We start from the raw sequence: 17,855 nt of genomic DNA, 5'->3' as shown, positions 1-17,855 counted from the left end.
TCCTGGGGTCCAAAGCCAAACAATCTTAAAAGTCCAGAAAAGGGCAAAAGTTCCTTGACTCCACCCTCTTGTTGAAGTAAAATACATCAGAAGGCTTTAAAAATACTCAGAAAAATGGTTTTGCAGGAATATGAATGGATCCCAATGTTGATTGATAGTAATATTTGTCTGGGAAAGATGAAGTTCTATTATCCTTATTGTTGCCAATGCTATGGCCAGTGTTATTTATAGAGGTTTGGTAATCCTCAAGACCTTCTAGGGTCTACATTTAGCCATATCAGAAGATCCATATACTTGGAAATTAATAAATGGACACGCTTTGTTTTGCTGTATTTAAAAGATAGCTTTGTTTAATGAACAGTTTATGCATGATCAAGAAGAAGTAAGTTAGCTAGCTATAAATGGGATGGAAGTTTCTAGACTAACATTTAATATAATTTAATAATAAAGATAAATAGTACAGTTAAAGGCATGGGAGCATCTGAGTAGGTGCTTTCTTAAAGATGCTTGTTTTCATCTAAACTCAAGTGAGATGCAGTTCAACCTACCATGTGCTGCAATACAAAGTAATAATAAGTGTTGAAAATGAATCAAAATGAAAAGTATCATAAAGTAGTGGAATGTAAAATGGTGTAGACACTTTAGTGACTAACCTCATAGTTCCTCAAATTATTTAGCATAGAGTTAGAAAAGTTTTGTTAGGATCCAAAAACTCTACTCCTATATGGAAACCAGAATACATGTTCAAACATTGAAGTAGCATTATTTTCCAGTTTCTTATGTACTTAAGAGCTAACAGGCTGAAAACCAAAATGTTGATGTCTGCACACTAGAATACTACTCAGCTCTGATGCATGTGACATGAATGTAACTCTAAAAACATATTTAAAGTTATGCAAAGTGACAGAAACCACTGTGTTAGGCAAAAGACAATGATCACAAGAGAGCAAACATTAGATGGTTCAATCTATACAAAATATCTATAACAAATAAATATAAAAGACAGGAAGTGAATGAGTGGATTTTAGGTGCTGGGCAAGGTGGACATGTGTGGTTTATGGTGGTTTGAATGAGAATGGCCCCATAGGCTTATAAATTTGAATGGTTAATCCCCAGGGAGCTAACTGTTTGAGAAGGATTAGAAGGATGAGAAGGTATGGTCATGCTGGACTTGGTCTGGCTTTGTTTCAGGAAGTATCACTGAGGGTGAGCTTTGAGGTTTCAAAAGCTCATGACAGGCCCAGTTTCTCTCTCTCTCTCTCTCTCTCTCTCTCTCTCTCTCTCTCTCTCTCTCTCTCTCTCTCTCTCTCTCTCTGCCTCCTGCCTATAGATCAGCATGTAAAGTGCACAGCCATCTGGCAGTGCCATGTCTGCTGGTCTGGACTAAACCTCTGAAACCGTAAGCAAGCTCCCAAATAAACATTGTCTTTTATAAGTGTTGCCTTCGTCATGGTATCTCTTGACAGCAATAAGACATTAACTAAGTGTAATGACATTACTAAGTGTATGTAAAGACATTAACTAAGTGTATTTTCATTACACCAGTTCATTCACTGGTGTAATGAAAATATTCTGAAATCATGGTGGTGGATTATAACTCTGAACATATAGAAAGCTACTGTGATTACGGGTTTAATCAATGACTTGTAATGCATGTGACCTTTATCTCAATATAGTGGTAAAAATCCACTGTCCCACTCAGATCCCCTCCATACAGCTTCATTTGAAGGTGACTACTGTGGAGGGGATCTGATAAACTTGGATTCTAGCACCAGCTTTCTAACCTCAGACTTGGGTAAAATGCCTCCCCTCCACAGACTTTGCCTTCTTTATCTGACAATGTGACCATGCCACTCATGGTGGAACACCCCTCCTATCCTAGTGCTCAGGAGGCTGGGACAGATGGGTCTCTATGAACTTGAGCCCAGCTTGGTGTACATAGATAATTCTAAAATACCTAGGGCTACATAAAGAAACTCTGTCTCACAAAAGAAAAAAAAAAAAAAGGAAAATGTGGTCATGGTGTTTGGTTGTTTTTACTGTAGCATCATATGACTTAAGGAATGTTTTTAAGAGAAGTTCATAATTAAGTGAGGGGAGAGGCAGCTTGGAAATGTTTAAAATAATGCTAATGTTGAAGTAGCTTAGCCTGGAGCAGAGCAATTTAAAAAATGACATTAGTGTGTTCTTTGATTAACTTGCATTACTGGCTAAGAGGCAGAGGAAATCCATCTCCCTTTGGTCTGATGAGAAGCACTATGAGTGTGTTTCTGTGATTGTGTTGCTCCACTCACAGAAAATGGCTGCAGGGTTCTCATTTGGAGCAGGCACTTCTGCAATCTCTTTCTTCAACTGGATTCCATGATTCTGCTAACTCGGGAGGCCCCTGGAGCAGTGCTGGATGTGGGAAAAGAGAGGATGCTCCCAGAGCTAAATTAGAAGCTCAGCATGCGAGAATGAGAAGCAGAAACAAGTAAAACCTCTGGGCAAGAGATAGATTTACCCAGGAAACTACAACTAGATGACACCCCAACTGTCACTGCGACCCAAGTGGTGACTGCCATAGGAATTTTGATAGGAATCAACTGTGGTTCTAATGTGTCCCTGAAGTTCCTGTGTCAAGAAGTTAGTCCTCATGCCACAGCGTTGGGCTCTGGGGCCTAATAAGAGGTTCTTGGCCCTGTGAATGCATTAATGTCATGTTATGGGATGACACAGCAGGAAGCATCACACTTGGCTCATCTTGAACTTGAACTCTGGACCTCCAGAACTCTGAGATACAAATACACATACATTTCCTAGTGCATAGTGATTGCCCAGTGATTTTTGAAAACCCTTCTTTGACTTTGGAATGGCCATGGTTTTCTGTTGTTGTTGTTTGGGGTTTTTTGGTTTTTTTTTTTTTTTCTGTTATTGATGGGTTCTTCAAAGTCTTTATCCTCAGATCTGTAGAAATATTTTCCTATCTCCTCGCTCATAAGCATGATCCAGTAGTAAAGGTTTGGCTCTAGATCTCATCTTCAGAGCTAGGAATGAAGCTCAATGATAGAAAAATGTGCCTGGCACGTACAAGGTCCTGGTCTTGGGTCCCAGTAAAACACACACACACACACACACACACACACACACACACACACACACACACACACACACACACTTAACAGCATTTGCCTAAAGCATCCTCCACTGTCTGATACTGAAAACAAAACCATCCATCTAGTGCTGAAACTCACCACCAATCATGTTTCCTTTTTCTTTTCTTTTTTTCATTCAAATCATAGGTAAAACCTCAGGTGGAAGCGAAGGTCAGAAACACATTGCACAATTTGAAAGCACAGGTCTTCTCAGGCATTGAAAGGGCAATGTGATCTACTCAGAGATTATTCTCTAGCACATGGCTCTTGTGTTATGACCACTAAGGCTAGAATTTTGTGTTTGTATAGCTTTAGAGGACAAAGGACGCTTAGAAATTATTTTTAAAATGAATGTGTATTTATGTGCATAATATTGTCTTCACCTGCTCCTCCTGCATCTGGATTATTAGACCCAAGGAGACACTAGGAGCTGGGCCTGTTATGTTTTCTAGGAGAAATATTTAGCAAGGAGACAGTTTCTTCATTATTCTGTAAAATTCATGTAGTTATTCTATACAGGTTTTTCATAGTCACTAAATCAAAATAAAATGTCCAGCCTGTCTTTAAATCTATCAAGTAGTACAACTGTTTAAACAGAACAAGAGTGCCTGGTTTCCATCTAAAAGTCCAACATTTTCTAATAAGGTCAAAATGAACTCCAAAGCCCTTTTTTTATCCACTGGATTTTTTCCTGTTGAGGAGGAAACACAACCCCCGAAACCCTGTACTGCTTTTCTTCCTCCTGGCACAGGCAGGCTTTCCTTTCACTAGGCTTCCACTCTCTTACCTTTGGACAACAGAGCTTTTTCTAGAAAAAGAAAAGTCAAGCTCAAGGTGCAAATGGTTTCGTGTGACACTGAGACCTGTTACATGGAAACAGCAAGTGGGTGGGTAGGATTAGTGGTGACTTACTCCCTGCAAATTCCTCCTTTGGAAAATGGTAGCAATGTTTCCCTCTTTAACCCAGAGATGTGAAGTGTGTCACTCTACCCAACCTGTGGTGGTGTATATTTCGTGGAGAGACAGCGTTACCCAGCTCTCTCTTTGGAAGCAGAAGGTTAAGATGGGGTGGCCTCATCTGTTTATTTCTGTCTCTTTTCTGCAACACAACATAACAGAAGGGAATCAGCACCCATACAGACAGACTAGAACTTGCCCTTTAAAGAGTTGTTATTGTTGTTGTTTCTGTATCTGTGTGTGTGTTCATGTGGGTGCATGACATGAGGGGGCGCGTGTGAGTTCTAGGGGTACAACTAGGTTGTCATGCTTGTGTGGCAAGCACCTTTACCCACTGAACCATCTCACTGGCTTCCACTTGCTTTTTATTTTGCAGCAGTTTTTCAACATCATGCCCAATGTGCTTTAGAACTAACTCATGGGTTCAATGACCTCAACCTTCCAAATAGCCGATACCTCAAGTTTGTGCAAAAATGCCTAATACAGCTGTTCTTTTTTCTAACTACTTGGTTTTAGGTGCTAGTTCTCTCTGTAATATCAGCACTTCCCAGGGTGATGCCCATGGCTGATCATATTTGGCTGTGACATATAATGTACACCACACTGGAAACCAAGCCTCTAGTACAATATTCTATGGGGGACACATTTAAACCATCTCCAAACTACAGAAGTAAGACTTTGGGCATAGTCTGAATGTTCAATAATAGAGGTATACATCAAAGACATGGCTATAGGAACAAGTGAGGCATTGTCTTAATGAGTACAGATCTTAAAATCAGAATGCTGAGTAAAAACAGAATGTTGCAAAGTGATGCCTAATTATTGATGTGAAATTAAAAACTTCACAAGGGAGAATACTGGAAAGGTGATGACGGAAGCAGTGGAGTTTTGAAATCTCTCTGAGCCCTGACAACCCCACCACACACACACACACACACACACACACACACACAATACTTGAGTAGCAGTTAACACAGAAAACTGTTAAAACAAAATTAGGAACCCCCATGAACATAACATAGTGTTATGTAAAGATGACCTATCTGAATATGCTCCCAAGGAGAGACCAGAAGTGTTAGGTGCTGAGTAATCCAACCAGAAGATGGCATCTGAGCTCAGAAGGAATTTAGCCACAGTACTTAAGGTCAGGATTAGGGACTTAGAGTAATCTGATACTCATAAGCACTTTGAACTGGACTCCCGGATCCCTTGTGAGCAGGGCCCACAATCAGTGGAAACTGCTGAGCAGCTTAAAAATAGTGTTGAAGGATGCTCCTGGTGAAAGTGGCCAAGGGAAAGATACAGAGTTCTGAGCAACAAGCAACAGAGATGGCACTCTGAGCATTCAGAAACACCATTCTGCCTCTTTCTAAGAGCTTTTGAAGACTAGTTTCACAAAATTAAGCAACAGAAATGTATCTAGGTCAACTCCCATACAAAGCTATTATAAGAAAAAAAGAATAACATTCCTACAGATAGTAAAGGCATGCCAGAAATCTTGCCAAAGAAAAGATTAAAACAGTTCAAAATGAGAGAAGTCATTAATAAAATGATATAAGACACGAAAGAAGGGAAGAAATCCAAGTCTCTAATAAGGGATTAAAGAAAGCAGGGAGGAATAGAAATTATAAAAGAAATTAAATTTAAACTATAATGAACACAGAACAAATAAAATTGACATGTGTGGGGCATTGGGCTATACACAAACAGTCTGGTCTCCAGTCAAGCTGAGGTCTGAACCCTGGAGTGGTGATAATTCACCTACATGACACGGTAGGCGTTCTCTCTTGTCTCCTGGACTCAAGGCTCCTGTTGAAGTTACTGCCCCCACAGCCCCCACAGGAGAAGCATAGTTAGTAGTCACATACACAATGCCCCAAACTTCTGACCTTCAGGCTAGACTCCTCCCAGTTACCTAGCAACAGTAAAGAAAACAGCCCGCCATAAGAGGGGCTACTTGGCCCCACCTCATTCTCCTTTCCTCTCTCCTCTCACTCAGTTTCCTCGTTCTCTCTCTCTAACCTCTTACTCTAGACTTTCTTCTCTCTCTCCTTTTCCCCTTTCTCTCCTCTTGGCCATGGCCGGTCTCTCTCTCTCTCTCTCTCTTACGTTCTCTCTTTCCCCCTGCCTTTCTACACTAAAGCTCTAAAACCATAGACTGTCTCTGTTCATCAAGGCCCACTGCTCTTGGATGATGGGATAGGCTTTCTCCTAACAAGCCGTTTCTAATCTCCTGATGGAAGGCCTCCCTGTGCTCCAGTCAAGGCCCAGACTAGGGACTCTCTCCCTCTGCCCTCTCCCCCATAACCCCAGGGCAGAGGATGTCACCCCAGGGATCTTGGCATCAGGGGCTGCCCCTTGTTCACCCCCCCCCCATCGAGTGGGGTCAGTGGCTTAGATGCCCACCCAGGGCTGAGTGGAAAGCAACTGGCAGCCCTCCCATGTCCACCTGCCCAGAGCATAGGAGGAACTCTGGCCAGACGTGGGTTCCTTCCTTCCCCCTTCTTCCCCTATGCCCCCCTTATTAGTTTCCACAGCCATGGTCTTCAGAGAAATAAGGATGAAGGAGGAAGTGATTTAATGTTATGACATCAAGGCAGGTGTTACAGTTCAGTGAGAATACTTGGCTAGTGTGCATGGCTTCCTGGGACTCATGCACACTAGTACTCAACACATACACCCATACACTGAGATGGCAAGGGATTCAAGTGGGAGGTAAAGTATCAGACAGGCAATGGAAGAATCAATACACAGATAAAAAGAAATCCCTTAAGAAACCCAAACCAAGGAAACTGAAAACATAAAAAGCCTTTCCTTCAATTAGGAAATACATATAGTTGCAACCACTACATGCCCAAGAATTTGAACATTCAATAATGAACACTGAAGCACTTCTTTGCCTACATCACTAACTTCACAGAAAACAAACGGAAAAGCATCATTCGAAACACTTGGCAAGCACAGCCCTTGACCTGAAAGAAAAAGACTTGACTGACACTAAACATTTTATTTATTTTTATTTTAAAAGTACTTATTTATTTTTATTTTATGTGTATGAGTGTTTTGCCTTGATATATGTATGTGCACCATGTGTGTGCCTGGTGCTCAGGGAAGCCAGAAGAGGGTCTTGGGGTCCCTGAAACTTGAGTTACAGACGGTTGTGAGCTGCCTGACATGGGTTTTGAGATCCCAGTCTGGGTCCAATGTAAGAGCAGCATGTGTTTTTAACTGCGGAGCCATCTCTCCAGCCTCACACTAGGCTTTTTGTTAATTAAGAGTTTCTTGGAAAGAACTCATATACCAAGGAGTTTTTGGTGTGTATGTGTGTATTTGTTGTATGTACAAGTGTGTATATGTGTGTTTTCTATCTCTGTCTATAGAATAGGCCTACAAAAATTGACTATCCAGTATAATTAAGATCCCCAAATACCCACCTTTAGTTATAATGTAGGACTTGCCACAGACAAACAAAACACCACCACCATCACAACAATAAAAAACCCAGATTCCTAAGAAAAACAATTCATTTCAAGCTTTAGGAATGTTTCAGACAAGGCTCGAATACCTGACTATTCCAGTTACTGAAGAAGCTGTTCAAGGTTATTTGAGCTCATGGTCAAATTGTAGAGGAGATTCTGACATTCTGTTCAAAGAAGGGGTTATTTGTGCTTCAATAGGATAATGGTTGCAATTGACTGAAATCTTCAAGGCATGTTTAAATCATGACTTCATATAGCATTTTAAAGAAAATGATTACTTTGGGATGATAATAAAAAACTAATGTACTTTCTTGAAAATTATTAAGTAAAGAAAAAGAATAATTTACCCTGATTTTTATAATTGAACTAGGTTCTATAGGAAAATATTCAAATAAGGTGATAAGGTCAAAGGTAGTTGAATTAAATGATCAGTTGAAATATCCAATGGTTGGGGCTGGAGAGATGGCTCAGCAGTTAAGAGCACTGACTGCTCTTCCGGAGGTCCTGAGTTCAATTCCCAGAAACCACATGGTGGCTCACAACCATCTGTAATGGGATCTGATGCCCTCTTCTGGTGTGTCTGTACTCACATACATAATATAAATAAATCTTAAAAAAATAAAGAAATATCCAATGATATACCATTTAATAAGTTGATACATTTCACCAGGAAGCATCAATAGCTAATAGAATTGCAGAGGGGAGGGAAGGAGGGAGGTGACAGAGGGAGAGGGAGAGAGAGGGGGGAGGGACATGGAGAGAGAGAGGAGAGAGGAGAGAGAGAGAGAGAGAGAGAGAGAGAATATTAGATATTTTCCAAAGGAATCAAATTGGAGTTCAAGGTTGAAAGCCTGAGAAACTGCAGCATTCAGAACAAGCATGTTTTGTTACACTGCACGCATACATGAAGTCAGTAAATCCCAGGCTGTAGACAAATTTCACAGCTAAATTTTACAAGAAAGGAAAAGATGAAAAGCTAGGCTGTAGATTGTAATAGACCTCGGAAATGTAAAAGGAGAGCAAACATGAAAAAAAAAAAACAATTATTACGAAGTTCAGATATTTTCTTTTGCAGGTCAGTAAAAGAGCCACGACTATCTGGAGCACATGGATGGGACTTCTGACTGCTGTAATTCTCTCTTCTTTTTGACCTGGGTGATTTATACAGGAGCTTACCTTTCAAAAATGAAACACTAGGCATACATTTCATGTGGATTCTACATCTGCTTTCTTTTATGCAGAAAGGGTTTTAAAAGTCGTTAACAAAATAACTACAACTTACTGTTAGATTCATATGAGTGAATATGAAAATATTAAGTCCTGAAAAAACAATACTCGTTAAGTTCATTCCTCCTCCTAGGAGCTGGTAGACACTGGTACTGGGACAGACAGTGGTCCATCTGGGACATGGTAAGCAGGGGTTGTATATGCTATTCTCGCTAAGCCTTTCCTTTTGAGTTCTAAATATGCTAGCCTGTAAGTGCACATTATGAACAATACTATTCTCAGAAAATGATACTTTGCTAATGACATGGGTACTAAATAAATCAAAGATACAAACACCATTAGGCTCAATACCATACTTTAGAGAGAAAAAAAATTAGTGTCAGCCTTCTTGATCAATTAGTTTCTGCTAAGAGAAAGAAAATTTGGCTCTAAAATACATAAGTATTACATATACAGAAAATAGAGTAAATGTTTTCTTTCTACTCAGTCTGAAACACAAACATATAGCTTTCTAAAAGCGCTTATCAGTGTCTTGGTTTTTGTAGGATGAATGAGATGGCTGACTGAGATGCAGGTGAGATGAAATGGGTGTCTCTGATAACTTCCCATTTGGGGTTTTGAGATCAGAAATCCTTTCAGGCTAGTGTCTGTATTAGTAGAACTGTGTGAGTCTGTGAATGTGAGTATAAGCAAACATAGAACTGTTTATTATTTTGACTTCTTAATATTTAAGATAATTATCATCAGGTGGGAAAATCATTATTATTGTGATACACTAATGGTAATTGGCCATTTAACATTTTCTCCCTAAATAGCCTACAGTGGACATTTTATTTCAGTCTTTATAAGTGCCACAAAAATAGCAATCTAAGGAAAGCACAATCCAGTTCTTCTCTAGAAGTCTCCCTCTTGGTGATTCACAGAGGAGGAGACAAGCAGACCCAGAACCAGGGCTCTTGCAAACTTACCAGGCAGGTAGCTGCAGAGTCTCTCCATCGCCACCTGGACTGAAGAGTTGTGAACTTCAGCCAGTTGCTCAATCACAGATACCAGTACCACACACCCTGTGGGGAGCAGAAGAACAGGTCAGCATTCACCAGGAGCTGAAGGGTCTAGGGAAAGAAAGTAGGAAGACTGGATGCTTGAGGAATCAACTGAGGCTCAAAACTGCCCTTGCTTTTGCCTTTAAATGTCTATTGCATACCTAAACACACTGGTATTTACAGAGAAGTGAGAAATGTAATGAGAAGACTATGGGTTGGGGGTTCAGAAAGTCAGGGGTTGTCAGAGTAGCTTGGCTACCAGTAAGTTATGTGACCCAGGGGCAGTAATTTATCTGGCTTATCCTCCAGAGAAATTAATAAAAAACAATGTGAAAGAAATTAAGAGAAAGAAATGTGTTTGCATGAGATAGAAGGAGGAAAGCTGTGCATACTATATAGGTTCTAACTGCTCAGATCTGTACTTGTTCCTCTGCAGTAAGTGTCTTTATTATCTTAGCCCACAAAATCCTGGCCTGTGACCTAGAGTCAGATTTTTAATTTTGGGACAGTAGTGGAAATTTTTCAGAAGACCTGGGATTGAGTCCTGACTTTATAACCTTAGACTCAATATCTTCCATTTTTAAGCCTTGGTTTCCTTATAAAGCAGGAAATAACACATTTTCTAGAGTGCAACTGTGCTGATGAGTAGGAGTGATAATGCAATTGAGTGTGTCTTTGAAATATGTCACCCCATGAAACACCCCAGGCCATAAAGTTAGCACTATTAAGTATGAAGCAAATATGCTGAGTGTCTAGAAGAAAACATGGGCACAGTAGGAATGTATTCTTTCTCTTACTTTAGCATAGGATAAGTGTGCATCCCCTGGCTTGCTTAGATCACATTTCTAGAAGGTTCTATTACTTACCCCAATCTATTAAACTGATGGAGAGATTGAAACATCCTCTTCCTTAAAAAAAGATACTCTTTCTTTGTATAAAACTATTGTCTTGGCCCAAGATATATAAGTGTATGAGAAGTTTCTAGACTTCATAAATATGAGGAAAGTGGGCACTTGTTAGCAGATTTGTAGCCCACAAGTTCCATGTGAAGAAGCTGACTAAAAGCGAGATCAGTGAGCAGGACCTCCAACCTACATACAAGTGTCATTAAAACTAAATTCTTACCATGGCCCCCAGAGAAGATGAGCAAGGCTCCTGAGCATTTCTAGACAGAAAGAAAGAAGGCCTTCTATAAAATGAGATGAAGAAATGAGAACTATCCACCTCTCTATAGAGACTGAAGTGCCTGATAACACTTTACTTACAATTGCTCTGTCCCCTCAGATTGGGGAGGGAGTGCCTACTAGACATGAGATACTGAGACCCGTGCTTTCAGGCTCATAGGACCCACTTGCTGGTGTGTTTGGTAACATAAAACCATCAAGATCGACTGGCTATATTTTCTAATTTTCTATATTTTCTAAATTTTCTTATTTTTAGCAATAAAATATTATCAAGAGAAGACAGTTTTTACCATCATTCCTTTGATAAATAGCTACTCTACCCTTGCAATGGGTCTAGTCTAACTTCTAAATATTCCTAGACTACTTCAGTCATGAAAATCACCCATAGTTCTTTGTCATCTGCTTAAGGGTTCACCACCTTTGGGGGGTTTTCTTATATCACCATATTCTTACATCACCATAAATTTAGTAGCTGATCTTGATTAATATTCTCTGGCATGAAAAGCATTATCATGTATATTTGTTCTGTTTTTAAAATAGAAACACAATGAAATCTCATTTTAGAAGACAGGATATAAAACAGGATAGCAAGATAATAAACTGCTCAACTCATCTGGTACGACCAATTGCACCTCCATTTTGAGTTTATCAAGTATATTAAAAACTCTAAACTGCAAATGGAATGTGATAAGTAGTTTTACTATAATGTAGTTGAAAAGGAAAAGGCTTTGAATGAAACACAGCATGGGTTCAAATATTGGATCAGCTGCTTGAAAATGCTGTGACTTTGAATGATCTGCCTTCCGTTTGAAACTTTATTCTTGAATTTCAAGTGGACTCCAAGTTTCTTAACAGTGCAATGGAGTCTCACTTTCTTTGCGGTCTAGCACAGGGTCTGGTTCATAAAATAAGGGCAAGACTTGATTACCGACTTGAAGAGGGCCTATTCAAGAGCTTGTTGTGGACATTTTGGTCACTAGTTGCTAGGGGGTTTCCTGGGGATGGTTAATGCCTACTTCTGCAGTTGCTTCCCAGCTCTGCTATCTCACTGGTTTATCTCAGTTTCCACTTCTGGATAACAGGTAGCTTCCCCTGAGCCTGACAGCAGATGCCATTAGAAACATTCTCAAATGTTCAGCGCTCCTTCGAACCAGCATGCAGAGCTCTGGATGACTTTCCATGGATGGTGAGCCACACTGATTGATGACTGGTGTGGACATAAAGCAGGGTGCACATGGGGTTCAGAAGTGATAGGAGAGGGCTTGGTGCTGTCACCAAGCAGAGATTTCATTGGGAATTATGTCCAGTACTCAGCCTGTTGCTAGTATGATTCTGAACACCTTAAATACAAAAAAATTCCATTACTGCCCACAAAATAATTTGCTATGGATGTCATTAAAAATATTCTCAGTCTGAACCCTTAAGCAGATGACAAAGAACTCTGGGTGATTTTCATGACTGAAGTATTCTAGGAGTATTTAGAAGTTAGACTAGACCCACTGCAAGGGTAGAGTAGCTATTTATCAAAGGAATGATGTTAAAAACCATCTTCTCTTGATAATATTCTCTTGTTAAAAATAAGATAATAAAGGCGCATAAAAACATTTGTGAATTGTCATGCTGCCTCAGTTTCCCTTAAGACACCATTCTCTGAGATACTGAATCTTAAGAGGAAATCAAAATTAGCATGTTACTCCCCTCCAATAAACCTATATCATGAAGTAAGCTCATTTTAGTCCCACCCCTTCCTCAAAGTCTTTATAAATTGTTTTCCATCCCCTCCCTTGTTAGTGGTCCTTCATCTCTCTACCCAATCAGTAGCCACATCATTCTTGCCCTGTTGTTTGGAAGTCTATACAGACATCTCTCCTTATCTGTGACAGACACTTTCTGGTAACCCCACCCCCACCCCCACCCCAGGCCAGGTACCAAAATCTTTAAATGTTCAAGATCCTTAAACCATACATACCCTTCTAGATCCTTTAATTCACCTCTTGGTTACTTGTAATACCTAATGTGATGTGTTTAGTTTGCAAATAGTTGTTAAACTGTATGGCTCAGGGAATGGGACAAAAGAAAAAAGTCTATATACATTCAAGACAGACAATTACAACACATTTTGATCAGAGGTTGATTGAATACACAGGTCTGTGAGCCATGGACATAAACAGCCCACTGTACTAATGACCTTGGACTGGCATTAGATACTCCTCTTCCTGGATACCAGCTTCCTGGAAAGAGAAGAGTTAGCTCCAGTTTTCTTCCACTTCAGAGACACCGTGAAAGAGCACCACACACAAGTACTAAAAAAGGGAGTAAAGAAAATCTTAGGAAGCATCCTCAGGACGTGTTGAGGGACTGCCTCTCGAAGGAGACTCACATGAGCAACGTACACTGGGTGATTTCGTGGCTAGAGAAACACCTCACTGGTCCTCTCTTTCTTCAAGTATTGGGTGGGCATAGGAGGGACGATGACAAAATCTGCATCTCAAATCAGAGGACTCTGGTAACATTGCTTTAACAGAGGAAACATGCATTCAACTAAAGAAACTTGTCCTGGGCAAGACAACACTAGAACCTGATGGGCTCCCAGATAAACAGTGTGATCCCTGTTGAAGGGGCAGTCACAATGTACTTCTTAAGTTTATAACAACTTTATGGCAATTAGCAGCCGAAGGACTAGGAAGAGGTGACTTGCAAGAGACCATGCAGAAAAGAAGGGAGGAAAAGCACCCTCAGCAGAGAATCAAGACCTGCAGCCTGAAAGAATATGACAGAAGGCTCCATGTTTTTCACAATTTAATTAGCAGCAGACTTTCTTCCTCCTTTATAATTGAACACTATAGTTTGTTATAATTAATGGCCTAATAGGCAGGCTAGGAGGCGACATGTGGAAACCAGCTTGTCATTCAGATCAGCAGGATTGTTGGGGAATGTGGGACATGAAGGGACACTTCTTGGAGTCTTATTTTCAGAATTCCATTCCAGTGGAGCCATGGATTGGGATTTCTCCTTCTTGAAAAATCCATTCCAACGCTTATTTGCATTTGTTTTAAACCATGGCTTAAAAGGATGTGTACAAAGTGCCCTGGGCTCCTGGGGACCAAGTCTGCTTCTTTATAGTATAGGCACAGGGCTTCCCTTTTGACTTTGACTCAGAGAAATTCCATCAAAGACTGACTGCTGTAGCCCCTTAGCACTGTTGGCTAAAATTGGAAAATCATTAGGTAGATAAAAAGGAGCCAGGCCCCGGGGAGATGGGTAGAAAAAAAGATAGAGAACAATAAAAGTCAGTTGTCTCTGAAGACCAGGCAACTCCTCCCATGCTCATCACTTTGCCTAGTGAAGAGTTATGATCAAAAGGATCCCACAGACATGCAGGTAATGGGGTTTGAAGCACTGAACATCCTGTCTGGAAACAGCTTTGATGTGGAGGTCCATCTTCACCTCCCTCCAGTGGGCTGGACTCCCTTCCAGTCGAATCATTAATTTGGGGTCTGCAGTGAATGCATTGCATTCTTCAGCAGCAAGAATGGAGGGATGGGAAAGTACTGAGTTATCTTTAAGGGGCTGGCCACTGGGAATTTGACCATGTTTTGCTGAGTACATGGGCAACTTTAATTGTACTTGGTGCATTGGGGGCGGGGGGCGGTGTACAAGGGTGGGAGGGTGGACCTGGGAGTAATGGAAAGTGAATGTATGTGACCAGGTGCATTGTAAGAATTTCCCAAAGAATCAATAACGAGATTATATTTGGAAAAAAATCAAAAGCACGAAGGGCTCACTTACAGTCTAATAAGAGATTTCACTGCTAGTGATTGTTTTCCTATAAGAGATGTGTGCTGAGCAATCTGTCCCAGTAAAGATTACCCTCTGCCACTAAGAAAAGGCCTGGCTCTGTTGAAGTGAGTGTTAAACCTGGAAATGAGGACAGGGGAGAGATATACAGTTTACTCAGTGATCTCTGTCTGCGAGCTCATCCCTGGAAAATCCCTTTTTATCTGTTGTCTGGAAATAGTGAGTTTAATAGAAGCAGACACCCCCGATTTAGTGACGAGAGGAGCAAATGGGTCTGAGTATAACCCCCTGCAACAGGGGTCCACTTCTGGGCCTTAGGCAGCTCATTGAGGCTCGGGATTCTGCATGTGGAGTACAGTAAGAATATGGACCAGATCGACAAATCTGCTTCTCATGAGGAGTGAAACTCATTTCCCTGCGCTTTAGAATGTTCAGGAAGTGACAGTGACTTGGGATGGCACCCATCCCTCAAGAGGCTCTGTGGCTCTCAGTGAGATTTGAACTCTTTTAGGTTGTAGCTAACATGTGTGAGCTAACCTGCCAGAGTGAAATTAAGGCAACCCAGCCAGAGGCCTTCCAACTAACAGTTTTATGAATGAGGCCATTCTAGATCATCCATTCCTGCCATTTCACCATTTACCAGTTGTGGTCAGCTGCCCATGGGGTCCCAGGCTATTTCAGCTACAGTCATTCAGTGAGACCCAACCCACAGAATTCTGAGCAAGTAAATGATCCTCATGTGTTTGTACCAGAGTTGCAGTGCTACAATGATACAGCCAATAAATAACATGAACACAGTGCTGCAGCAGAGACACTTTTAACAGGCGTACTTCCTCTCCTATCTGCTGGGGCAGCCACATGGGACAGACAGATTTTCATGAACACTTAAAAAAAAAGAAAGAAGATTTATTTATTTGTTTCATGTATGTGAGTACACTGATGCTGTCTTCAGACAGCACCAGAAGAGGGCATCAGATCCCCATTACAGATGGTTGTGAGCCACCATGTGTTTGCTGGGAATTGAACTCAGGACCTCTGAGAGAGCAGTCAGTGCTCTTAACCACTGAGCCATCTCTCCAGGCCATGAATACTTTTTGAGATGGAAGTTTAGAATCTTATCTATGAAAATGTGTGGCATTATGAGTGTTTTATTTGTCTTTTCTAGGGCTGAATTTACTTTTGTTGTAAATATCTAACCATTCCCTACATTTGGGTAGGTTCTAAGGCTCTGTTCCCTTAACCTAACTGTCACTCTGAATATTGCTTTTGATGAGAAAATGCCCAGCAAGTTTCAAACTGCTGACTGTGCCAAGAACATTGGCAACAAGAGAGTACCATATTAGGTAGTTACTGGTGAATGCAAGAACTTGAGGCATTAGAGAGCAAGCAGAAGGCAAGCAAGACAACGAGAAAAATTAGGCCTTGTGGAGATGGAAATAAAGCATGATAGCAGTGATTTGCACTTATACACATTTACTTAAAAATATACCACCATGGTCTCCTTTTAACTTGTGTTGATAATTCCATACCTTGGATTCTTTTTCAATTACAGCTCTATTTTATTCACTTCTCCTACCATTAATTATCTTATCCCAGTGTAATACATTTCAATAGTTAAAAACGTTATTGATTTAATTATTATTATTATTTTTACATTACATTTTTATAAAAATTTAAATAAAAATTAAAAATTTAATAAATATGACTTTAAATTCCTCTAGATCATGTTTCTTTATTAATAAAGTTAACCTAAAAACAAAATGCCTTCCCTATATATGAGAAATTACTGAATGATAAGGTAAAATCTTATAAAAATTCTAATTCTTAATGAAATGGTTGGGTCTCCTAAACTAATACCCATATCTGTTAATGAATATTATTTGTCCATACACAAAAGTCAGCATAACATACATGTCCATTTTCATTTTTTCACATGCAAGTGCCAAGAAAGATATTCACATAAATAAATGGTAATAGTTATATTTTTCATGCAGAAATATTACTCAGTTCTTTGAACTTCCTCAGATTTACATACCAAAAGTCTAGAATATCTATCATTGAAAATTACTTGAAATGATCTATAACCTGACAACTTTATTGTCTTCTCTAGTTTTTCTGAAAGAACTAAAAATCAACTGACTTGAAAAACAGTGTCATTAATCAAGGAAGTCTTTGAGGTTTTTTTCTTATATGTATAAATATACCCTTAGATTAACTAATACTTACTTCTTAACTATACTTATTATTTTGCTTACATTTGTGAAAGCTAAAAAAATTAAGAAAGTGAAGTATTTATATTGTCCTTTCATTTTGTATATATGATGTTAACAAATGCTTTTGTGTGTGGCGTTGGAAATGGTGAGGGTGAAATTAGCCCTTGATCTGGGAAGGAAACCATAGCTCAATCTTCAATGAGCAGCAGAGTTTTCAAAGCTGCCTTTTATCAAGTTGGGGGAATCCACTTTTCTTTCATAATTTCTTGAGCTATCTTAAGAGATCTTGTCAAATAATTCACATTTCTGCTGGATTGGTAATGTATACCCTTTATTTTGCTAATGTAGTGCATTCTATTAATCAACATTCAGATAATAAGTCAACCGAGCATTTCTAGCAAAGATTTGGTCATCGGGTACCTAGCATTCATTTAATTTTATGCTATGCTGAATTTATTCTGTGTTTTAAGAGATTTAAAAAAAAATCTACGTTCATACAATAATGTTGTGTAACAATATGAAATGTTAACTCTTTCTTGTGGTGTCTGTCTGGGTTTAACACTAGAGCAAAACCTAACACAAACTGGGATATATTTCCTTCTCTTTTATTTTATGAAAGGAATTAATTACATTTCATTGAAATTATTTCCTTCCAAATATTTTATGGAACTCACAGGTGAAAACAGCTCGTGAACTTGGCTGATGTCCCTTAAATTCATGTTTTTCTTGGAATTTGATCATATGCCTTATTTGGAACTGGTGCAAGTAGTAGGATAAGGTTATGCAAGACTAGACCAGGCCCATAGTCAATAAAGTATTC

The 17,855-nt window shown here is 39.7% G+C and overlaps 1 protein-coding gene across 5 annotated transcripts in view; it reads right to left on the bottom strand.

Moving 5' to 3' along the window:
- The window catches only part of Aoah (acyloxyacyl hydrolase), a 242,515-nt gene that overhangs the window by 210,235 nt on the left and 14,425 nt on the right, over positions 1-17,855 (bottom strand). For all 5 annotated transcript variants that reach the window (XM_011244309.1, XM_017315521.1, XM_011244310.1 and 2 more), the window contains exon 2: positions 9,766-9,861. In XM_011244309.1, the coding sequence (XP_011242611.1) occupies positions 9,766-9,861 (96 nt within the window). The remainder of the gene's footprint in view (positions 1-9,765; positions 9,862-17,855) is intronic.

The sequence above is a fragment of the Mus musculus genome, chromosome 13 (genome assembly GCF_000001635.26).
Source record: "Mus musculus strain C57BL/6J chromosome 13, GRCm38.p6 C57BL/6J".
NCBI classification, from domain to species: domain Eukaryota; kingdom Metazoa; phylum Chordata; class Mammalia; order Rodentia; family Muridae; genus Mus; species Mus musculus.
Note: the sequence above shows the minus strand (reverse complement) of the source record. Positions and strands in the feature narration are given on the sequence as shown.